This window comes from Somniosus microcephalus, chromosome 1 (assembly GCF_052327205.1).
Source record: "Somniosus microcephalus isolate GS21.2 chromosome 1, FLI_Smic_1.0, whole genome shotgun sequence".
Taxonomy (NCBI): Eukaryota; Metazoa; Chordata; class Chondrichthyes; order Squaliformes; family Somniosidae; genus Somniosus; species Somniosus microcephalus.
In genome coordinates, this window is record NC_140987.1 from 261,432,264 (window position 1) to 261,457,112 (window position 24,849).

General features: G+C 44.0%; 1 protein-coding gene across 1 annotated transcript in view; it reads left to right on the top strand.

Moving 5' to 3' along the window:
• Positions 1–24,849, top strand: part of LOC147124778 (protein shortage in chiasmata 1 ortholog-like) — a 47,619-nt gene that overhangs the window by 2,129 nt on the left and 20,641 nt on the right. The window contains exons 3-6 of the mRNA XM_085984480.1: positions 8,314–8,443; positions 12,543–12,637; positions 20,300–20,542; positions 21,464–21,778. Of these exons, the coding sequence (XP_085840606.1) occupies positions 8,314–8,443; positions 12,543–12,637; positions 20,300–20,542; positions 21,464–21,778 (783 nt within the window). The remainder of the gene's footprint in view (positions 1–8,313; positions 8,444–12,542; positions 12,638–20,299; positions 20,543–21,463; positions 21,779–24,849) is intronic.

Genomic DNA, 24,849 nt, shown 5'->3' on the forward strand with positions numbered 1-24,849 from the left:
TTCTATGCCACCGGCTCCTTCCAATCCGCTGCTGGGGACATCGCTAACATCTCCCAGTTCGCCGTGCATTGCTGCATCCGCCAGGTGACCAATGCCCTTTTCAGAAGGAGACGTCAATTCATCTCCTTCCCCATGACCCTGGACAAGCAGCAGCAGCGTGCAGTGGGATTTGCAAGAATAGCAGGCTTCCCCATGGTGCAGGGCACCATTGACTGCACGCATGTGGCTTTGCGGGCACCTCTGGAGCATGCCGAGGATTACCGCAACCGGAAGGGCTACCATTCCCTCAACGTACAGCTGGTGTGTGACCACAGGCAGCGCATCCTAGCTGTCAATGCCCGCTTTCCAGGCAGCAGCCACGATGCCTTTATCCTGCGACAGACAACTGTGGCTGACATGTTCCAGGCACAGCCTCACCCAAGAGGATGGCTTATCGGGGACAAAGGCTATCCTTTGTGTACCTGGCTCATGACCCTGCTCCGCGCGCCCACGACCCCTGCTGAAGAGGCATACAACGAGAGCCATCAAGCGACCAGGAACCTCATCGAACAAACAATCGGCATCCTGAAGCAACGGTTCCGCTGTCTGGATCGCTCCGGGGGAGCCCTCCAGTATTCGCAGGAGCGAGTCTCCCAATTCGTCGTCGTTTGCTGCATGCTGCACAACCTGGCTATCCGCAGGACTCAGGCACTGCCACCTCACGTTGGACCACCACCTCAGGAGGAGGAGCAGGAGGAGCATGAGGAGGAGGAGGACGAGGAGTACCAGCCCAGGAGGGAGGCAGAAGGTCCAAGGGCCGCCCGTCGGCGGCTTATTGAACGTCACTTCTAGGCCCCCTGTCAGGGAATGGCTTGTGCCAATGAAAGAACATGATTGCAGCCGCTGCGCAAGCCCTCAGCCGGTTAAGGCAACAAACACTTCAAAGATCAAACATGGACAATGTGAATAAATAAAATGGTTTATTGTACAAACTCAGGGCCCTTCCCACATGAAAACCAAGAACACACGAAACCCCCAAAAAACACTCACACACATGACTCACTCCCACAACCTGGGGAGGATTAACAAAAGATGTAAACAAAAATGGCCTCATCCTCGGCCTTCAAAAAACAACCATTCCAAAAAAAACAACATTTGGACACACCCTCTACTTTGTGTCCCGCAAGGGCGATGCCTTCTGCAAACTTTGCCGGCCCCTGGACACCCTGCTGCTCCTCCTCAAAGTGAGGCCAGTGGCTGCTGCAAGGCTGGGGGAAGGCTCCTGAGGGGCACATGTCGTGACGGCAGATGCCCTTGGGGGTCGGCCTAGACGAGGTCTGGCCCTCGAGGGGCCGGCTGGTGAATGCTGCAGCTGTGGCTGGCCAGCATCAGTCGCTGCAGCAGCTCGTGGCAGCTCCACTGGGGGAGTGGCAGTGGCGGCTGGAGGAATGGGGGCAAGCTGGCGGATGGCAGGCGGTCGCTGGTCGCCTGAGACACTGGCACTCGGCCGGGCCAGCACTGCAGCATGCGCAGCAATCTGCCGAGGGACAGACCGCTGTGCTGCTGCAGCGCGCCGGGTGCCCTGGCGATGCCGGGCTGACACAGCGAGTGTGGCAGCAGTGAGTGCCCGTGTTGCCCTGTTCTATGACCGCATCAGAGCAGCCAGTGACTGCACGGCACCACTGATCACCTGGCCAGTCGCTGCCAGAGAGGCCCTGAATTCGGTGACACTCCGAGACAGGGACTGGATGGCCTCAGGCATCCATCCCACTACCCTCATGAGCTCCGTGTGCCGGCGCTCCGAGTCCGCGGACATGTCCTCGAGGCGGCGCATCTCCTCGGCGTTGACCATCTCCGGACTGGAGGCTGGACTCTCCCTCTGGGGAGAAGGCCGCCGAACTGGCCGACCCTTCCTGCGTTGCTGGACGCCGCTGGGCCCAGCAATTGGACTCCCCTCCGATCCTTCCCCCCTCTGGGGAGAAGGCCGCTGAGCTTCCAACCCCTCCCGCGTTTCTGCAGGCCGCTGGTCCCAGGAGCTACACTCCCCTCCGACACTTCCCCCACGCTCCCCTCCAGGGAAGACATCTCCCCTACAGTGGCATGGCTTGCCGCGGCTGAGGGTTCCCCTGATGGGCCGCCTTCCTCTTGCTCCTCCTCCTCCTCCTCTTCTGAGGGGCTGTCACTGGCAACTTCAGGGACCTCCTCCTCACCATCTGAAAGCAGGAAGGCACAAGAGTAGCTTTAGAGTGAGGAGAGGGCATCAGCGAGGGATGCATGAGTGGTGGCATTCAGCGCATTGGTCAGACAGTGGCAAAGGATGTAGATCTGATGTGCTAGTGGGACGAGAGAGGTCCAAAAGGTGATGTCCTTACCATTGGTGCCCAGAACAGGGTCGGCATCTCCAGATGCAACGGGGCCAACTACCCGGGCACCCATGATGCGCTCCACGCGCTGTTGCAGCTCGGTGAGCGGTTGGATCTGGGGTCCGCCTCCCCCGGTCACAGTCCGGCTCCTCTTATTATTGGCCAGCTTGGCCTGCAAGAGAAAGGACGGCCTCTAAGTACAGTGTGTAGCCCTGATCTGGTGTGCACTGCCTCCCATGGTGGAATAGCCTGGCCAGTGTGTTAAGTGCACAATGTGCAATTGATGTTCATGACTGTCCCATAGCTGCTGCATGAGGGCTGGCCATTAGGGCTTTGAGGTCCCTTTGCCCATAATGTGAGGTGCACATGCAAGGATGAGGAGGACACTGGAAAGGGTACTCACCCTGACAATCCTGGCGAGGTCATTTAGCTTCTTGCGGCATTGTACCGCGCTCCTGGGGACCTCACTGTTGGATGTCACCCTGGTGGCGACATGCCTCCAGGCTCTCCGGTAGACGCGGGACGGCGGCTTCCTCCCATTGTCTGGGAACAAAATATGGCGTCTCTTCTCCACAGCGCTAACCAGCACCCTCAGATCATGCTCTGAGAAGCGCTGCGCTCGTTCACGGGCCTTCTCCATACTTTGAGGCGCTATTTGGGTCCAGCAGCAGTGTTCAGGCCTAGCTGGAGGGCTCCAGTGTCCAGGGCGTGGCAGCAGACCAAGTCGACCCTTCCCCCTTAAGAGCTGGCCGGCGCCAGGGTGTCTGCTGTCAATCAAGAAATGGCCGCACCTGCGCTGCGCCCGGCCTCGGCGGTATCGCTCAGCACCTCCGGCTTAGCGCCTAAAGAGAGCCGTGCATCGCCAGTTTTAGCGCTCGAGCAAACTCTTAAGGCGAAGCTAATGAATATCAGCGATGTGGCCTCGAGTTTGCGCCGGGCGCAAACTTTAGCGGCCGCCCGACTTTACCGCCCCAAAAGTGGCTATAATGAATTTCTAGGCCAAGATTTTTCATTTTTTTCCCCCCAAAAATTGCAGAGTCTTAGCTTTGATGTATTTTGCCTTTATAAATTAAACCATTTTGGAAGCATCACTTTCCAAATCTTTTTCTGTAACTTGTATTTTTAATTTCTACATCTGTTTTAATTTAAGAACCTGATTCAAGCTTAAAGAATCTGATTGATTGATAAATATATACATTAGACTGATTTCTGAATAGTCTGCAAATAATAATTATTATATACATTTGTGTGAGGCACGTGGTAAAACTTTTCCTCCAATTTTGCCTCTTCATGACTCATGCCAAGGTACATTTCCATGATGCAAAGGCCCCCATTATAGCACCATTTAATTCAGTCTTCAGCTTCTTCTAAACAAATTCCAGACACTCTTTTATATACAGAACAGAGATGCACTTAATAAAAATCAGTAACTGTGGTACAGGTTAATTTGCAAAAAGGAGGTATTTTGTCTAGAGTTGAGCTGGTAACTCTTCCTCTAATTCTAGTCTCAATGGTTTTAAAAAAAACACCTGCAGTTCAGATTTCAGAATCAAGCAGTGTTTTTGTTCAGTTACAGGCTGGAGGGAGAGATAATTCAAACTTTAACAATGCTGTGAGATTGGTTCAGTTTGTGCATGACATTTCCTTTTTAATTTTACCTAGTCAGATATTCAAAATCTAGAAAATCTAGTTAACACTTTTCTGGGATTCTTTCTGAATTAGGGAGTCAGTCTGGAAAAAAAGATCAGTTTGAAACTCCTAAAAGAGAACAAAAATCAGATTGCATTTCCAAGAAACTGTGTAGAATAAATCTGCTCCCACAGTGATCAGAAATTAATGAAAACAATGTACAGTATTATTTAAAAGTTATTTAAAGAGTTTTCGTTTAATCTTTAGAGTTATAGGCCCAGAAATTCATCTGGGTGGTGGTGCAAAACGGGCAGTGTCGGATCGGCTGCCCTTTATACGCAGCGCCTGAAATTTAATTCCATTGACTGAAATGGAGCTGAATATCAGGCACTGCGTGTAACGAGCAGCCGATCCGATACCGCCCGTTTTGTGCCACCGTCCGAGATGAATTTCTAGGCCATAATCTTTTATAATTTTGTCCACTCTAGGCGTTAGATGGAAAGATGTAGATATGTAACCATATTGCATGACTTTTACTTAATTGCTTGTTCATCTTTATTAAAATTAATTTGTTTGGCAAGGTTTTATGTGTTGCTCTACCTCTTTCAAAACCAGTATCTAAAAGCAATTGCCAAACAGGATGTGCTATTCGTTTTCCTGGGCATGTTACCAAAAGCTTGCCTCGATCTCAAGATAAGGATGGACACTCTCAAAGGTGTGGCGAATTAGGAGTGATTTGATTTATAAGAACTGAAATAATCTAGGATAAGAAAGTTGGAAAGACCCAAAAATGTAACACTGATAATAACAGATCTTGGTGTTCTGATTTAAGATTGATCCAAAAATGAGGTAGCATCACAAAGAACAGCTTTTCCAAACCTCCTGCCCTGCAGAATTCAAATAAGACAAAGCAGCATATATGAAATATTAGCACGAAAAGAAAGTTGCCTGAGCTTTGAGGACCAGATAACCAGTAGGTGGCAGATGTAGTTCAGTGTGGATTAATGTAAAATAAAAAGTATGGGAGCAAGGAGCCAAATTAGGCAGTGTTAAATGAAACGATCAAACAGCATGTTGATCAAAAAAGCGATACAGGTCAAGAATTTCCTTGGAGCCGCTCCCACTGAGCCACCAAGCTTTCTGCCGCCCTTCCACCGCTGAAGTGGGAGTAGCTCCAAGGAAATTCCTAGTTATGGAGATATTGTGGATAAATCCATAAAGTAGTCAGCACAGTGCTCGGCTGCTCTGAAAAACAGGGCAGGTAAGGTAACCTATTGCTTTAGCATTGAAATAGAGTAGAAATCGAAAGAAGTCGGGGTAGAAATTTGTCTTGGGCAGTTGCGCAAGACAGGTGAAAGAGAATCGGCTGCTCGCTTTTGCGCTCCACCCAATTTCAAAGTCAATTGAAAAAATCAGGCAGGGTTGTTTGTGTTAAAATCGGAATGTGTTGTTTGCATCATCGATTGTTTTGCGCAGTTGACTATTCTGTGCTACCGCCCAAGACAGATTTATATCCCGTTGTGTTGTCGCTGTAGAAATTGCTCAAATTGTGTTTCCAGTATTTTAGTCTTCTTCTTAGGCAGTCCCTCGGAACTGACGATGACTTGCTTCCACATTAAAAATGAATTCTCAGGTGACTGATGAGTCCAATGCAGGACCTACAGTCTCTGTCACAGGTGGGGCAGGCGATGGTTGGGTGCTTGGGTTGACGTGCGCTCCTTCCGCTGTTTGCGCTTCGCTTCCGCTTGCTTCCGGCGACGAGACTCGAGGTGTTCGGCGCTTTCCCGGATGCTTCTCCTCCACTTTGTGCGGTCTTGGGCCAGGAATTCCCAGGTGTCAGTGGGGATGTTGCACTTTTTCAAGGAGGCTTTGAGCATTTCCTCTGCCCACCTGGGGCTCTCTTGCCGTGCTGGAGCTCCGAGTAGAGTGCTTGTTTTGGGAGTCTCATATCGGGCATGCGGACGATGTGACCCATCCATCGGAGCTGATCGAGCGGGGTCAAAGCTTCGATGCTGGGGATGTTGGCCTGCGCGAGAACACTGACGTTGGTGCGCCTATCCTGCCAATGGATTTGCAGGATCTTGCGGAGGCAGCGTTGGAGATACCTCTCCAGTGCTTTGAGATGCCTGCTGTACATGATCCATGTAGAAATTGCTCAAATTGTGTTTCCAGTATTTTAGTAATGTAAGATTAATGAACAGTAAATCTGTTTAAAAAAATAAAAAAAAAATATAAGGAATATTAATCGGGGTATTCATTAATCTTTTCCCCTTCCGTACACTTTCACATCAGCGGATTGGGTTACAGATTTACCATTCATGTCTAAGGTTTTAAGATGCCTTGCAATAAAAAGGTTAATGATCAGCCTTGCAACAGTAGCTGAACCAAGAGCCCGTGAACTAGTTTACAATCCCTGTCCAAATTGTATTAACCATTAGACAAGCCCAAGCCAATCACAATAGGAATACAATATTTAAATATCATCTAATGCCATCGTAAGGTTAAAGATGGAGAATTGCAAGTACTTAGTTCTTAAATGTATCACAGTATTTCAACCTTAGCTGGAATTTTGCTCAGATAGCATTACAGAGCTGGATTAAATCTCCAGATTGCAATACAGTTTAACAAGATTAAGTTTGTATTCAATGTGCTCACTTATGGAACCAAACATTAGTAGCCGAATCAAAAGGATTAACTGTCACATGGCTCCCTTCCAAGGTGTCATTCAATTAGACAGGTGCTTGTCAGAAACTGATTGGCAGATGTCAATTGGCAGAGCCCTGGTGATACATTTGCTTTTGTGAATGCTTAGTTCATCACCAGGACGTTGTGACCCTAATTGCCTTCAAGACTGTTATGTTAATTAGTCTTTTTGTTGCAAGGTGAGGCACATCTTTGATTAGTTCACTATTGGGACAGTGATCTCAACTGTTGCAAGGCTTTCCTGATCATTAGCCTTTTTATTGCAAGACCCAAAGCAATCTTTGTTAGTGCCCAATTGCTTAGACCCTAACCTTGAGAGGCCTCATTCAGAGCTAGCCGAACAAGCTGTATTTCTATTGACCTTCTAAGACCAGAATGTATAGGTATTTTGAGTTTCAGTTTTGTGGAACTTGAGGGATTCATCTTTTGTTTTACACAATATCTGTAGTGTGTTTTAGAATAGCCAGCTATCTTACAGTAGTTTAGGTTTAATGGCCCAAAAATTCGGGTCTCCACGGGTGAGTACGCACGGGGTACTCACCCGTAAGCCCAATGGAAGTGCCGGTTTCGTGCATGCACTGCGCATGCGTGGGAAACCAGCACTTCCGTGCCCTGAAAGAAGGGGTTCAGAGGTGGAACGCGTGCACCGGAGAGGTAGCGTGTGCACATTGAACTTACGTTTTTTTTCCAGGTTTTTCCGGGAGGGTAAGTCTCCAGGAGTTACACATATAAAAAGCAGGCGCAAGGCCTGCTTTTAACAAGGTAAGTGGTGAATTGATTAAAATTAAAACATTTTTTCCACAGGTTTATTATTTTTAAATACTTTAAAGAAAGCTAAGTTTATTTTTAGCCCCGTTAGAAAATGTAATTTTTTTCAAAAATTTAAATTATTGTTTAAAATAGTTATTTTATATAATTTATAGTTATTTTAAAAATGTGATTTAAAAAAAAATTATTTGAAGTTTTAGTGATGTTTTGGGGCTTATAGTATTTATAGGTTTGACAGCTCTTCCTGTCAAACTTATGAATGAAGCATTCCCTGCTACCATTGGCTCTCCACGGCCCACGTGATCCCAGGGGACGCATCAAACTAACTGCGCCCCTGGGATACGCAAGCACTGCGCGCTGGCAGTTGGAGGAGGCCCAGGATCGGAATCCCACGGGGGCCCACAGCTCAACGGCCAGCGCGCTAGGTAAGTGCAGGTCGGAGGCTTGCACCCGCGGGAATTTCTGGGCCATTAATGTTACAATAATGAACTGACCCTGATATTTAAGCAACTTTAACTGTGTAAATGCTGTTTTGGATTGCACAAGCATGAGGGCTGGAGGTGGGCAAGAAGTAGTCAGGGTGGAAGTGTGTTTGCATGGGGATGTTTGGTAACGGCCGCTTCAAGCTTGGCAGTGATGGTCCCCACAGTTGATTGAGCTATCAGTGCTCATTGTGCAGACTCATACATGAAGAATTGCCAATTGGGTGAAGCAGCAAAATGCCCCTGTTGCTTCTAGGACCGTACCTCAGCATGAGCCATCACTTTTAGGAGAGGAAAGGGGAAGAAAAATGATCAACCCTATTGACAAAAAAATAATACTATTTAAATGAAATGACTGATTGACATGCTATCATTAATTATGTTTTCAGTTTGCTGTGACATTTTTAAAAACATGGAAGTAGAAACTCCACTGACTCCTCCATATTCCCCAGATTGTATGGAAATTACTTTATCAACCAAGGAACTGCATATGGAGGAACTTTGTCCACTGAAGTTTGAGTAGGCATAAACTATACTTTATCTGCTAATCCCACTTAAGTTTCTGAACCAGCATTTAAAGGCTTTCTGTAGTTAAAACACTTTTTTGTATAAACATTTTTATAGTTCGTACATAGAAATCGCAGTAAACAACCTGACACACCTGATGTTGATGCCAACATCTTCACTATGACTCACTGGCCATCAGACTCAAGGTGGCGCATGAGGTGTCTATACCAGAGGAGTTGGTAACAATCAACCAACCTGGACAGCAGTGGTTGATTAGTCAGGTTGCATACAGTCTCATTTAAGATTTTGTCCTAAGGTTAAATAGTAGTGTGTGAAGTGATCTAGAATCGTATCCATTTATTTGCCTATTCGTTACAAACATACAAATTAGGAGCAGGAGTAGGCCCCTCGAGCCTGCTCCGCCATTCAATAAGATCATGGCTGATCTGATTACTCCACATTCCCGCCTACCCCCGATAACCTTTCACCCCCTTGCTTATCAAGAATCTTTGGTTACTTTGGTGCGTGCCCACATTTCTGAGCTGTATTTAAATATGGATATTGCTAATGTTCTGTTGAGCAGTACTTTGAAATTGCGACTTGTGTTCAACCTCCATATATGGATAGAGAGTTCATTGCAGCGCTCAAGAGTGCAACGCACCTACGGCAGTCAGGAAAACCGACCTCTTAAAAACATAAGAAATAGGAGCAGGGGTAGGCCAATCGGCCCTTCGAGCCTGCTCCGCCATTCAATGAGATCTTGGCTGATCTTCTGCCTCAACTCCATTTATCAGCCCTATCACCATATCCCTTGATGCCCTTACTAGTCAGAAATCTATCGACTTCTGTTTTGAATATACCCAATGACTAAGCCTCCATAGCCCTCTGGGGTAGAGAATTCCAAAGATCACCACCCTCTGTGAAGAAATTTCTTCTCATCTCAGTCCTGAATGGCCTACCCTTTATCCTGAGGCTGTGGCCCCTGGTTCTAGACTCCCCAGCCAAGGGAAACATTCTCCCAGCATCCACCCTATCAAGCCCTGTAATAATTTTGTATGCTTCAATGAGATCCCCTCTCATTCTTATGAATTCAAGAGAATACAGGCCTAGTTTACTCAATCTCTTCTCATATGACAGTCCCGCCATCCCGGGAATCAATCTCGTGAACCTTCGTTGCACTCCCTCTATGGCAAGTATATCCTTCCTTAGGTAAGGAGACCAAAATTTTACACAGTACTCTAGGTGTGGTCTCACCACGGCCCTATATAATTGGAGTAAGACTTCTTTACTCCTGTACTCAAATCCTCTTGTAATGAAGGCCAGCATACCATTTGCCTTCCTAATGGCTTGCTGCACCTGCACATTCACTTTCAGTGACTCGTGTACAAGGACACCCAGTTCCCTTTGAGCATCTGCATTCCCCAATCTTTCACCATTTAGGAAATACTCTGCCTTTCTGTTTTTTCTACCAAAGTGCATAACTTCACATTTATCCACATTATATTCCATCTGCCATGTTCTCGCCCACTCACTGAGCCTGTCGAGATCCTCTTGAAGCCTCTTCACAACTGACACTGCCACCTAGCTTTGTATCATCAGCAAATTTGGAAATGTTACATTTCGTCCCCTCATCCAAATCATTGATATAGATTGTGAATAGCTGGGGCCCAAGCACCGATCCTTGCGGTACCCCACTAGTCACAGCCTGCCATCCTGAAAAGGACCCGTTTATCCCTACTCTTTGTTTTCTGTCTGTTAACCAATTCTCAATCCATGCTAGTATATTACCCCCAATTCCATGTGCCCTAATTTTGTTCACCAACCTCTTGTGTGGGACCTTATTGAAGGCCTTCTGAAAATCCAAATACACCACATCTACCGGTTCCCCTTTGTCTACTCCACTAGTTACATCCTCAAAGAACTCCAATAGGTTTGTTAAACAGGATTTCCCTTTCATAAATCCATGCTGACTCTGCCCAATCTTACTACTAGTTTCTAAGTGCCCAGTTATTGCACCCTTTATAATAGATTCCAGCATTTTCCCAACTACTGATGTGAGGCTAACAGGTCTGTGGTTCCCCGTTTTCTCTCTCCCTCCTTTCTTAAATAGCAGGGTTACATTTGCTATCCTTCAATCTGCAGGAACCGGTCCAGAATCTATAGAATTTTGGAGGATGACAACCAATGCGTCCATTATCCCAATGGCCACCTCTTTCAAAATCCTAGGATGTAGGTCATCTGGTCTTTGTGATTTATCGACTTTTAGTCCTATTAATTTTGCTAGTACTGTTTTTTTACTAATAATTTCTTTAAGTTCCTCATTCTTGCCACACCCATGGTTTTCTTGTATTTCTGGGAGGTTTTTTGTGTCTTCCTCCGTGAAGACAGAAACAAAGTATTTATTTAATTTCTCCGCCATTTCCTCATTCTCCATTATAAATTCTCCCGTCTCTGACTGTAAAGGACCTACATTTACCTTCGCCAGTCTTTTCCTTTTCACATACCTATAGAAGCTTTTACAATCCGTTTTTATATTTTTCACTAGTTTGTGCTCATATTCCATTTTCCCTTTCTTTATCAATTTCTTGGTCCCCCTTTGCTGATTTCTAAAAAGATCCCAATCCTCAGGCTGACCACTTTTTCTGGCAACTTTATAAGCTTCCTCCTTTGACGTAATATTAGCTTTAATTTCTTTTGTTAGCCATGGTTGCATCACTTTTCCTTTTGGATTTTTATGCCCTAGAGGAATATATGTTTGTTGCAAATTATGCATTATTTCCTTGAATGTTAGCCATTGTATGTCCACCTTCACGCCTTTTAGTGTAGTCTCCCAATCTACCATGGCCAGTTTGTCCCTCATACCCTTGTAGTTTCCTCTGTTTAGATTGAAGACCTTAGTTTCAGATTGGACTACATCACTCTCAAACTTAATGTAAAATTCAATCATATTATGGTCACTTGTCCCTAAAGGCCCCTTTACCACAAGATTATTGATTAGCCCTTTCTCATTACACAGTACCAGATCTAGAATAGCCTGTTCCCTGGTTGATTCCTTCACATACTGATCCAGGAAACCATCTCACATGCATTCCAAGAATTCGTCCTCCACACCATTAGTGGTAATTTGATTTGCCCACTCAATATGTAGATTAAAGTCCCCCATAATTACCGTATTATTCACCACACTCTGTGCGTTTACGTACATGCATTCTAAACCCATTTTTGAATTTTTCGTAGTCTTTTGTGTAGGTGAATTGTGTTACTGATTCCACTATCATGGATGGATTCTCATCTATTAAGAAGATAGCTGGAGTGATATCGTGTCCTAGTGATTGCACCTACATCATGTTGCAGCTGTGTTGATGACCAAGGCTAGTTGCCTGTTGGTCAAAGATTCGTGGGGCTTTGGTGAGGGTTTCCACAGTTTCTGCCACATTTACTTTTTTTTGTTGTTGGGGCAATAGCACAGCTCTGACTGGAAACTCATAAGGCTCAATTCAATTAAATAAAAATCCGGCAGGTTCTATGAAGGGCAGACGATCCACTCTGCCAGATTATCGCCCAGGTGGTAAAGGTGAAAATCTACCCCCATATGTTTTGACACCCTTGTGTTGTTGAGGGTCTCAGTACAGTCTCCTCTAGTGAAAGACTGAAGGTTACGCTCAGTACGAAGCTGGATATATGCAATGAAGGGGGATTGAAGTTGATGTAACCACTTAAGAGATAATTGCTTATGCTCCCAGGTGATTTTTCTCCCCTAGCTGCCTCAATGAAATGATGGGAATAGCCTATTTTTGTGTGGAGGTTGAACTTCTGTCAGGGAGTGTGGATGACCATTATTCTCTCCTGTTTAACTATAGTTAATTAATGCTACATTGACTAATTTTCTATCAACAAAAGATTTGCTGTTATACTTTGACAAATCTTTTGAATAATGAAGTCTGCAGTTTTCTGACATCTGGTGCATTCACATATAATCATGTACCATGTTATTCAGTATAGTTCATGACTTTCTGCATTGAATATTTTCAGTTTTTGAATGTATAAAGTTCAAGAACTATCAACGTAATTCATAGAACAAAGCTTGCTTGTTTTCTTTTCACTTTTTCAGTACAATTTTATCTGGGGCAACAAAGGATTTTCTGGAATTTCAGATATGGCAGTCAGAAAATTACTACAGATCTTTTTCATCTCTGAGGTTGGGAGGTAAAGTTTTAAAATAAATGTATACATAATTTTATTATCTTCTCTTAGGCAGTCCCTCGGAACCGAGGATGACTTGCTTCTACATTAAAAATGAGTTCGCAGGTGACTGATGTGTCCAATGCGGGACTTACAGTCTCTGTCACAGGTGGGGCAGATGGTGGTTGAAGGGGCGGGTGGGTGGGTGGGGTGCTTGGGTTGACGTGCGCTCCTTGCGCTGCCTGTGCTTGGCTTCTGCTTGCTCCCGGCAAAGAGACTCGAGGTGTTCGGAGCCTTCCCAGATGCTTCTTCTCCACTTTGTGCGGTCTTGGGCCAGGGATTCCCAGGTGTCGGTGGGGATGTTACACTTTTTCAAGGAGGCTTTGAGGGTGTCCTTGAAGCGTTTCCTCTGCCCACCTGGGGCTCTCTTGCCGTGCCGGAGCTCCGAGTAGAGCGCTTGTTTTGGGAGTCTCGTATCGAGCATGCGGACAATGTGACCCGTCCATCAGAGCTGATTGAGCGTGGTCAAAGCTTCGATGCTGGGGATGTTAGCCTGAGCAAGAACACTGACCTTGGTGCGCCTATCCTGCCAATGGATTTCCAGGATCTTGCGGAGGCAGCGTTGGTGGTACTTCTCCAGTGCTTTGAGGTGCCTGCTGTACATGGTCCATGTCTCTGAGGCATACAGCAGGGCAGGTATCACTGCTGCTCTGTAGACCATGAGCTTAGTGCCGGGTTTGAGGTCCTGGTCTTCAAACACTCTCTTCCTCAGGCGACCGAAGGCTGCACTGGCACACTGAAGGCGGTGTTTGACTTCGTCGTTGACGTCTGCCCTTATTGACAGTAGGCTCCCGAGGTATAGAAAGTGGTCCACGTTGTCCAAGGCCTTGTCATGGATTTTGATAATCGGGGGGCAGTACTGTGTAGCGGGGGCAGTTTGGTAGAGGACCTTTGTCTTATGGATGTTTAGTGTAAGGCCCATGCTCTCGTACGTTTCGGTGAAGGTGTTGACGATGGTTTGGAGTTCGACCTCCGAGTGAGCTCAGACGCAAGCGTCGTCTGCATACTGTAATTCAATGACAGAGGATGACCAAGGCTAGTTGCCTCTGGATCTGCACTGGAGGCGATTGAGGTTGAACAGTTTCCCGTTTGTTCTGTAAATTAGCTCCACTCCAATGGGGAGCTTACTGAGGGTGAGATGGAGTATTGCAGCAAGGAAGATCGAGAATAGCGTTGGTGCGATGACGCAGCTTTGGTTGACTCCGGTTCGTACGCGAATTGGGTTTGTGGTGGAACCGTTGGTCAGGATCATGGCTTGCATGTCGTCGTGAAGCAGGCGGAGGATGGTGACAAACTTTTGAGGGCAGACGAATTTGAGGAGGACACTCCATAATCCCTCACGGTTGACAGTGTCGAAGGCCTTTGTGAGATCAAAGAAGGCCATGTACAGCGGTTGGTGCTGTTCCCTGCATTTCTCTTGTAATTGACGTGCGGTGAAGATCATGTCCATTGTGCGCCTTAGTGGACGGAATCCGTATTGCAACTCTGGGAGGAGCTCTTCGGCCACTGGGAGAAGGCGATTGAGGAGGATTCTTGCGATGACTTTCCCTGTGGCAGACAGCAGGGAAACTCCTCAGCAGTGGCAACAGAAACAATGCCGCAGGAAAATTAACACTGGAGCACTCAAAGACCCCGCTAAGAAAGCCCTATTCAGCCTTCGCCTCGCAAACAACCTGGCGACTCCCAGTGATGCAGAGACATAGAGTGCCCACAGTGCCCGGTCTGCATTCAAGGCCTCCATAATCAGCACCTGTGAAGAGACGCTTGGTCACTCGACAAGTAAACACCAAGACTGGTTCAATGAGAATGACCAGGAGATCCAGGAGCTAATAAGCCACAAGCGCAAGGCATTCCTGATCTGGAAACAGCAACAGAACTCAAGAGCAAGAAAGCAGCTCTACAGAAGCCTGAAGGCCGAGGTCCAACAAAAAATTCGCGACCTAAAGAACAGATGGTGGGTGGAGAAAGCGCAGGAGATCCAGCAGCTAGCCGACAACCACGACATGCGTGGATTCTTTAGCGCAGTCAAGACCATCTACGACCCAAGGCCCTACCCCACTGCGGGCCAAGAACGGAGAGGTACTCATCAAGGACAGAGAGGCAGTCTGTGCCCGCTGGAAGGAGCACTTTGAAGATCTCCTTAACCACGACTCTGTCTTCGACACGAGTGTCCTCAACTCCATCCCACAGCATGCTACCCGCCACCATCTCAGCACAACCTCAGCCCGGCATGAGGTTGAAAAGGCCATCCGACAACTAAAGAACAACAAGGCCTCGGGAGCAGATGGAATCCCTGCCGAGGCACTAAAGCATGGCGGAGAAGCACTGCTGGCGCGAATTCATGAACTAATTTCTCTTATCTGGAAAGAAGAGAGCATGCCAGGGGATCTCCGAGACGCCGTAATTGTGACCATCTTCAAGAAAGGTTACAAGTTCGATTGCGGTAATTACAGAGGAGTTTCCCTGCTGTCTGCCACAGGGATAATTTTATTATAGTTGACTGTCAACCACACTTCTGAACCTGTAAATACAAGTTGTTGTTGTTGTCATACTGGGGAAGATGGGCACTCCATGCAGAATAGCAAAAAGTTTCATACAAACAACATTGTATCTGAGGCAGTTAAGCATAGAATTGCCATAACATAATTGGGATGTGGTGTAAACTTGCACATAGCAGTGATCTGTTTGCATCAGAGGAGAAGGAAACTTCAAGTGAACCTCTAAGTGATATTGGAGACCGTGAAGTCTGTGTTGATTACCTCTTTGAAAATTGTGCTGGATGAATATATTTGAGATGAAAAAAAACTGAATGCTGGAAATAAATATTAAAAATAATTACTGAACATAAAAACTGTCTCTAGGAAACAATACTAAAAAAAATAATTGCCCACTTTTTGAGCAAGGGAGTGATTGTGTCCTCTGGCTCTTTCAGTTTCAGTAAGTAGTGTACAATTTCCAAATGTGCTCGTTGTGGTGATTATTCCTTGATTAGTAAAAGTATTGTGATTCGTTGTTTGTTAACTGCCTTGGGATATGTGTTGTAATCTCATTGGTAGTTGATGATCACATGATGTGTTGTGGCTACCTTAAATTCAGTCCTTTTCTAGCTTTAGTTGGGACTGGGTGTGGAAAGATATGCTGCTGATTTTAAAGTTAATAAAGCCTAGCTTTGGAAGGCCAATCTATTCTTTATTTCAATTTATTAACTTTTTGTTAGAATGGAGCGATATCTTCAACCAGAACGATTCAAGGCTGACCCCAATTCTGCTGGAGTGGATGATAAATGGAAACATTGGTATTGTATATTTAAAAACTTTTTGGGCATGTTGGATCAAGAGGCTCTAAATAAGCTGAATATGCTGATCAACTACATTGACCCGGATGTATATAAATATATTTTGCACTGTAAAACTTATGAAGAGGCTATTTCTACATTGGAAAAGATTTTTGTTAAACCAAAGAATGAGGTATTTGCATGTCATCTTCTATCTGCCTGTAGGCAGCAGGTGGGAGAATCTTTGGATACTTATTTACAAGCACTTCGGTGCCTTAGTGTTGACTGTAATTATAAGGCTGTGACGGCTGAAGAATATAAGGACGAATCGGTACGGGATGCTTTTATTAATGGATTACTGTCTAGATCAATTCGTCAGCGGTTGTTAGAAAATAAGACTCTGGATCTTAAAAGTGCTTTTGAGCAAGCTTCTACATTGGATGTGGCTCAGAGAAGTTCGGATTCTTATGCTCTTTTTAATCGGCCTGCGACTATGGTTTCGGCAGTTTCGGATGAAAAGGAATTATGTGGACTTAATGGGAGTGGTTTACTAGATTTTGAAACAGTTTCTACTTCGGCGGCCGTTGCCTCTAGGATTCAGAAGTGTTATTTTTGTGGGAATATCCGGCACCCTCGTCTGAAGTGTCCTGCTCGGGAGGCTGTGTGTAGTAAATGCGGCAAGAGAGGTCATTATGCACGTGTGTGCAAATCATCAGGTTCAATTACCTTCCCTTCTCCTGGTGTGGGAGGGTCTTCCTCCACTACCTCTTCTGTGACTATTCAGCCTTTAGATAGGGCGTTTATTGCATCAATTTCTGCTGCATTTGCTCATGGCCTAAACAAAGCTATAGTTACGGCCCAAGTTAATGGGTTGGAAGTAAAGGCCCTTATAGATACGGGCAGTACTGAGAGTTTTATAAGTCTTCAGTTTGCGAAGGAGAAGCATTTGAAAATTTCACCTGTTACGTATCAGGTGTGTATGGCTCAGACGACCCTTACTTCACAAATAGCTGGTTGTTGCTTTGTGAAAATGGTTCTTCTAGGTAATACGTATACTGATATACGCCTATCTGTTTTGCCTAATCTCTGTGCGGATATTTTGATTGGACATGATGTGCTTCAGTTACACGAGCCTCTTAGTCTTTCATTTGGAGGGACTAAGCCACCTTTATCTATTTGTGGATTAACCTCTTTATCTATTCCTCCATTATCACTTTTTTCCAATTTGATGTCGGATTGTAAGCCAATTGCTACCAAGTCAAGAAGATATAGTAGTCAGGATAGAGAATTTATTAATTCTGAAGTTCAACGTCTCTTACTGGAAGGAATCATTGAACCTAGTTGTTCGCCTTGGCGAGCACAGGTAGTTGTCACGACTAATGAGAGACACAAGAAACGAATGGTGATAGACTATTCCCAAACTATTAATAGGTATACTCAATTAGATGCGTACCCTTTGCCTAAGATTGATGAGCTTATCAATAAAGTATCTCAGTATAAAGTTTTTAGCACTATTGATTTAAAGAGTGCTTATCATCAGATTCCTATTGTTAAGAAGGATCAACCATATACGGCCTTTGAGGCTGGTGGAAAGCTGTATCAGTTTTGCCGAATACCATTTGGTGTTACTAATGGTGTTGCTTGTTTTCAACGGGCAATGGATGCTTTTATAAGTGATAACTCCCTCTCTGACACCTTTTCATACTTAGATGACATCACAGTGTGTGGCAAATCAAGGGTGGAGCATGATTCTAATTTAAAAAGATTCCTTCAAGCTGCGGAAAAAGTTGGTTTAACTTTTAACAAAGAGAAATGTATCTTTTTGACTACTGAGGTAAATCTATTGGGGTATATTATTTCGGGAAATAAGATTAAACTAGATCCAGAACGTCTGCGACCATTGATCGATTTACCTTGTCCTACTAATTCTAAGGCTTTGCAACGAGTTGTTGGACTGTTTTCTTATTATTCTAATTGGATTGCAAATTTTTCACGGAAGATCCGGCCTCTTATTCGGGTTACGACATATCCTCTATCATGGGAGGCCAGGACATGTTTTGAGAATTTTAAAAAGGATATTTTAGGAGCAGTTGTGCATTCCATTGATGAGCAGGTTCCCTTTGTGATTGAGACGGATGCTTCGGATTTTGCAATTGGGGCTACTTTGAACCAAAATGGAAGACCTGTGGCCTTTTTCTCACGTACTTTGAATAATAGTGAAAAAAGACATTCCTCAATAGAAAAAGAGGCATACGCAATAGTAGAAGCATTGCATAAATGGAGACATTATTTATCGGGGCGACATTTCACGTTGGTAACTGATCAAAAATCTGTGACCTTTATGTTTGATGTTAAACATTTTGGAAAGATTAAAAATGATAAAATAATGAGATGGAGGATTGAGTTGGCATGTTACCATTTTGACATAGTTTATCGTCCGGGGAAGGATAATGTTGCTGCTGATGCACTGTCGAGGGCTTATTGTTCTGTGATTCACGGAGATACGCTTATTAATCTTCACAATGCCTTATGTCATCCTGGGGTTACGAGGATGATACACTTTGTACGCAGTAAGAACTTGCCTTTTTCAGTTGAAGACGTCAAGCGGATGACTTCATCATGTTCTATCTGTGCTCGGTGTAAACCGAATTTCTTTAAGCCTCAACGAGCTCATCTTATAAAGGCTACTTCTCCTTTTGAACGTTTGAGTGTCGATTTTAAGGGACCTCTTCCTTCAACTACTCAAAACCGATATATATTTACTGTTGTGGACGAGTTTTCAAGGTTCCCTTTTGCTTTTCCTTGTGCAGATGTATCAGCTGCTACAGTTATTAAATGTTTGACTCAACTTTTTGTCATCTTTGGGATGCCTGCGTATATCCATTCGGATCAGGGAAGTTCTTTTATGTCTTCCCAGTTGAAGGAATACCTTCAGAGTCGGGGAATTTCTACTAGTAGAACTACCCCGTATAATCCCCAGGGTAATGGACAGTGTGAACGATACAATGGGGTGATCTGGAAGGCAGTTATGTTGGCGTTGACATCCCGGAACCTTAAGAATACACAGTGGGAAATGGTGCTGCCTGATGCCCTGCATTCCATTAGATCATTGCTTTCAACGGCTACTAATGTGACCCCCCATGAAAGGCTCTTTCTTTAACTATCCGCAGAGATCTACTACGGGATATTCGGTACCTTCATGGCTTACTATGCAGGGACCTGTGTTGCTTCGACGCCATGTTAGATTGTCAAAATATGACCCCTTTAGTGGAGGAGGTGGAGCTGTTGGAGGCAAATTCCCAATATGCTCATATTCGATTCCAAGATGGGAAAGAAAGTACTGTTTCAATTAAAGACTTGGCTCCTTGTGGGGGCCAGCCCTCTTCTGAGGATATTAATAATGGTCATGATTCGGATAATGTGGATGCTGTTACAGATACTACGAATATTTCCAATCCGATTGCAGATAATCATACTTCTATTAGTCAGCCTTTGATAGATGTTTATGACCGTCCCAGTTCATCTTCTGATGGGATTTCTAATCCGGAGACCGTTGAGAATCGGGATATGGATAGCCTTCCTGTTGAAGATACTTCTGTGCCTTCTGGCGTGGGAGGGCAAGGAATTTCACCAAGGTTAAGAAGGTCGACACGAACAAGATATCCGGTCGACCGATTGAAAATGGACTTTTAAATTGATAGTAATGTTTTAAAAATTGTTGAAATATTATAGTATATTGTTTTAGTTGAGAGATACTTAATACTTATGCGTAATGTTATTATTTGTTGTTCATTTAGTATTGTGTTATGTAAATAGTTTTATTCTCGTGCATAGTTTAGTTGTAAATAATTAATTGTAAATTGTAAAAGTTATTAGGTTGGAGTATATTTTAAAAGGAGGGGTGAATGTGGTGATTATTCCTTGATTAGTAAAAGTATTGTGATTCGTTGTTTGTTAACTGCCTTGGGATATGTGTTGTAATCTCATTGGTAGTTGATGATCACATGATGTGTTGTGGCTACCTTAAATTCAGTCCTTTTCTAGCTTTAGTTGGGACTGGGTGTGGAAAGATATGCTGCTGATTTTAAAGTTAATAAAGCCTAGCTTTGGAAGGCCAATCTATTCTTTATTTCACTCGTTAAATGAAAATTGCTATTTTTTAAAAAATCATGTAGAATGGACTTGCCAATAATACCTAAATGGGAGGTCTTGTCCAGAATTGTTTACTGTGCTTAACATAAATTGTTAGGTTTTTTACCGGTTTTATTGCAAGTTACGGTCTTCTACAGAATATTTTATTATTGCTTTTCTTTTCTTAATGTGATACTAATAGTTCATTTTTGTTTTTGTAGAACCTCCGATACAAGAACATGCTTTCCACCATAAACCAGTCTCTGAGTTGACTGAGCTGCTAAATGCCTCTTCAGAGGAGCTGACGAGCACCCCAGTAAAAAGTTTATGGGGAGAATATATGAAAGTAACTGCAATTCAGACAGACATAGTGGAGGAACTGCACTCAGGCTATGATGAAACCAAAGAGTTGCTGACTGCAAAATTGGAAGAATTTTCACCAGTTGCCATGGTTCAGTTAGAGAGTATGTCCATCGATTATATTCCTTCATATCACTAGAAATATACATATTGACTCTGTGGTGAAAAAGAAAGAACTTGCATTTATATAACATTTTATTATCACATCTTCTCGATGTCCCCAAGTGCTTTTTGTTGGATTTCTCAAGAGCTGGATTTAGTGAATGCAACAACTTTTCACATTATAATACACTGCTATGACTGCTATAGCTATGGTGGTATATTTTAATGTGTATTGTAGTTGCAGTATAAATGGGCCCTTAAACATAATTAGTGTCTCAGCTGCTGGATGAGCAAGACCCGCACTTCAGAAGTCAGTGACACAAATAACCCCACTAACAACAATATTAAAGCAGTTACAATGGTATATTTTAATATGTGGAAAATAGATTTAGTACCAGAAGGGGTCGTGAGCTTTTAATTCCTTTGAAGTATGTATATTGATCAGGTGAGGTGCTTGAACGGTATTTTCATCATTCTAAATCTTGAATAAATCTGATGTAATCATGCTTAAAATGTTAATGATGCATTTATACTACTGGAGCATCAGCATAAAGTGGACACTTCAGTAATTGTGTAAATGTAACCTGAATCTTGGAGTTAGGGACTGACCCTGATTGAGGGAGTCTTACTCTACTTCGTCTAGGGTCAGGTTGGGTCTTAACATCAGATTTACACTCCACTAGTTCAGCATTGGTGAGAAACCAAAGCCACATTGCACTGATGCTAAACTTGTAGTCTGAATGTACCTAAAGTGACACTAACGTATTTCATGGCCTTGTGCACTGCTGCGTGACATTGATGCATTTTGAAAAAGGTTCTGGCCACTTATGGTAAAGGTAAACCACAAATTTAGATGCCATACCTATTAAGTTGAACAAGTTAAATTTAAAGGCTGCAGTAATATCTCCTACTTTGTTTTACAGAATGTTCTGATAATGCAGCGTTAATTAATGGGAATAATAACATTACCATTAAAACATACCCTGAAGATAAAGAGGCAACATATTCCTATGCACACCAAGACATAATTACTGGATGTAAAGCATTGCCTTTACAGTTGCAAAATATATCAACCATTTTCCATAAGAGCTCCATCGATTCTGAAGATAGCTGCGGCAACATGATAAAAACATACCAGGAAGACTGTGATCCTCTCAGCAACTTCATAATGCTACGGTCCAAACAGGTCTCCACTCCTTGTCAGACAAAAAGTGACAATGAAAATCAGATCATCACCAGTAAGTTTGTACATAGTTTTTCTCCCATTTTAATTTAACAAATAATTAGATAATTGTGCAATTTGAACCCTGAAGTTAAAATATAGTGAATAGAATTGTCCTTTATATTGTATTGCAATTGCATGATAACATTGCATAGCTGATTGATTACTTTGAATTTAATCTTTCTTTTGGGACAATCGCTACAGACTTGTATTTTCCAGTTAGTCACAGTCATGATGCATTATAGTAACAACTTACATCAACTATTTAAAGTCTAGTCCCAAGTAAAGAAGCTAATCTATAGTTTGTAGAAAGAACGTTGAACATTATTTGAGGTAAAACTTTTGGAGGAATGCTCCAATTGGTCTTAATGTTGTATCACATTAGGGAAAGTGGCACTCAAGCCTGCTCCAAGACTTTCATTTGAGGTGGTTGTCAGAATAGGATTCTCTCTGGTGACAGTTGTGAGCTGTGTGGTGGAGGGTTGCAGAAAGCAGATTAGTACAGTCAGCAGGGTCTGTGGGGCATCTAGCCTGCTGAGCTGATGAAACACAGCAACTTACATAGTATGATATAATCCTACATTGTAACTGTGCTGTTGTGGGGAAGTTCCAAGGGAAAGCTAGGTACCTCTGCATGGATGTAGGGAAGTCATTCACAGACCAGCATTTATAAACCTCCATAATCATTGAATGACACAGAGAGATCAAACAAGACTGGAAGGAAAGTACTACAATTTCATAGTTCAACCATTTGTTCTGTAGGTCTTGGCTTCCTGGTTCTCTCAAATAAAGTTTTTGCAATCTTCCAAGAGACCTTAAGAAACTATAAAGACGATTTTCCTTGTGAACCCCTCTGCCTGTATGTGAGTCAGGTGAAATGCACCTAAAGTGTGCTAGACCAGGCTAGACCTGCATGTGCTAGGGTTTGCAGGTGCAGATCATTTGAATGACCTAGATCATGCAGCGAGGTAGATTGCAATTACAGCAGAACTTTATATTTTAAAAACTGTTACACGCTACAAATACTTTATTTGGAAATACCCTATTGGTACATCAAAACCATTACATATAAATCCAGTGGCAAGCATAGCACATGAAACATTGAAATGCATAAGGGCCAGCAGCTCGTAAATATCTGCTGGGCAGACTCAAAATTCCAAAGATGTTAGAAATAAGACACAAAGACAGTTGGAGTCCACCTTGCTGGGTGGGAATGAGAAGCCATCAGTGGAGATTCCCAGGCTACATTGGGATAGATGCAAGTGAAACCAAACAATGGCAATCGTCCAAAGATGGAATGTGGTGAAGAAAGATGGAATGGTTGATTTCATTGAATAGCACGGAGGAATGAGGAGACAAACAACTTGATTTGTATAGCACTTTTAACATAGAAAAATGTCCCATGGTGCTTAAAAAGAGGAAGAAAGAAATGATAACCAAGCCTTAGTGGGAAAGTTAGGGGTGATTGAAAGTTTGTTGGAAATGGGTTTTGAGAAGGCTTTTAAAGATGGGGAGAGGGATGTAGAGAGACGGCGGTGTTTAGAAAGGAAGTCCTAGCGAATAGGGATGAGACGATTGAAGGCTGTGCCACCAATAGTAGCGTGAATAGAGGGGGAAGCGATGCATGAGAACCAGAGGGCGCAGGAGGGGAAGCAAGGCTGAAGCGGATTGCAGACGTGGGATAGAGTGGAGCCTTGGAAATTGTTTGTAGATGATTTTAGATTCATTGCTCTGGGGGCTGGGGAGCAAGTGAGGCTGATGGGCAAGCAGGACTTTGTGTGGGGCAGGATATGGGTGGTGGAATTTTAGACAAGTTGATGGGAGATGGAGGTTAAGAGGCTGGCGAGAAGGCTATTGTAAATATTGAGTCTATGTGATGAAGGCCTGGGTAAGATTTCAGCAAGGAGGGTGATGTTGCAAAAGTGGAAGTCTTGATTATTGATAAGATATGGTAATCAAAGCTCAGCTCTGGGTCAAATAGAGCGTTGAGGTTGTGAAGAGTCTGGTGCAATCTGAGCACTCAGCCAGCGAGGGAGCTAAAGTCACTGGCAAGAAAGTGCAGTTTTTGGCAAGGGCTTTGAGCTTCCTGATATTCGATTAGAGGAAATTCTGGCTCCTCCACAACGTAATGGCCCAGAAATTCGGGTCTCCACGGGTGAGTACGCATGGGGTACTTGCCCGTAAGCCCTACCCGTAAGCCCAATGGAAGTGCCGGTTTCATGCATGCACGGGAAACCGGCACTTCTGTTCCCCTGAAAGAAGGGGTTGACAGGTGGAACGCGTGCGCCAGAGAGGCAGCGCGTGTGCATCGAACTTACGTTTTTTTTGCAGGTTTCTCCGGGAGGGTAAGTCTCCAGCAGTTACACTTTTAAAAAGCAGGCGTAAGGCCTGCTTTTAACAAGGTAAGTGGTGAATTAATTAAAATTAAAACATTTTTTCCACAGGTTTATTATTTTTAAATACTTTAAAGAAAGGTAAGTTTATTTTTAGCCCCGTTAGAAAATGTAATTTTTTTCAAAAATTTAAATTATTGTTTAAAATAGTTATTTCATGTAATTTATAGTTATTTTTAAAATGTGATTTTTAAAAAATGTATTTGAAGTTTCAGTGATGTTTTGGGGCTTATAGTATTTATAGGTTTGACAGCTCTTCCTGTCAAACTTATGAATGAAGCATTCCCTGCTACCATTGGCTCTCCATGGCCCACGTGATCCCAGGGGATGCATCGAACTAACTGCGCCCCTGGAATACACAAGCACTGCAGGAGGCCCAGGATCGGAATCCCACGCGGGCCCACAACACAACGGCCGGCGCGGTAGGTAAGTGCAGGTCGGGGGCTTGCACCCGCGGGAAGCCCCCGACCCGAATTTCTGGGCCAATATTAGACCGCCAGGCTCATAGCACAGAGATGGCCATGAGGCCGGGGGAAGTGGTGTAGATACAGAGCTGGTGTCGTGAGCATAGGTATTGAAGCTGACCTGGTGCCTATGGATGGTATCACCAGTTGGCAGTGCATAGATGAGAGAAAGGAGGGGACCAAAGGTACATCCTTGGGGAACTGCAGAGGTGACTAGTTTGAGAGTAGAA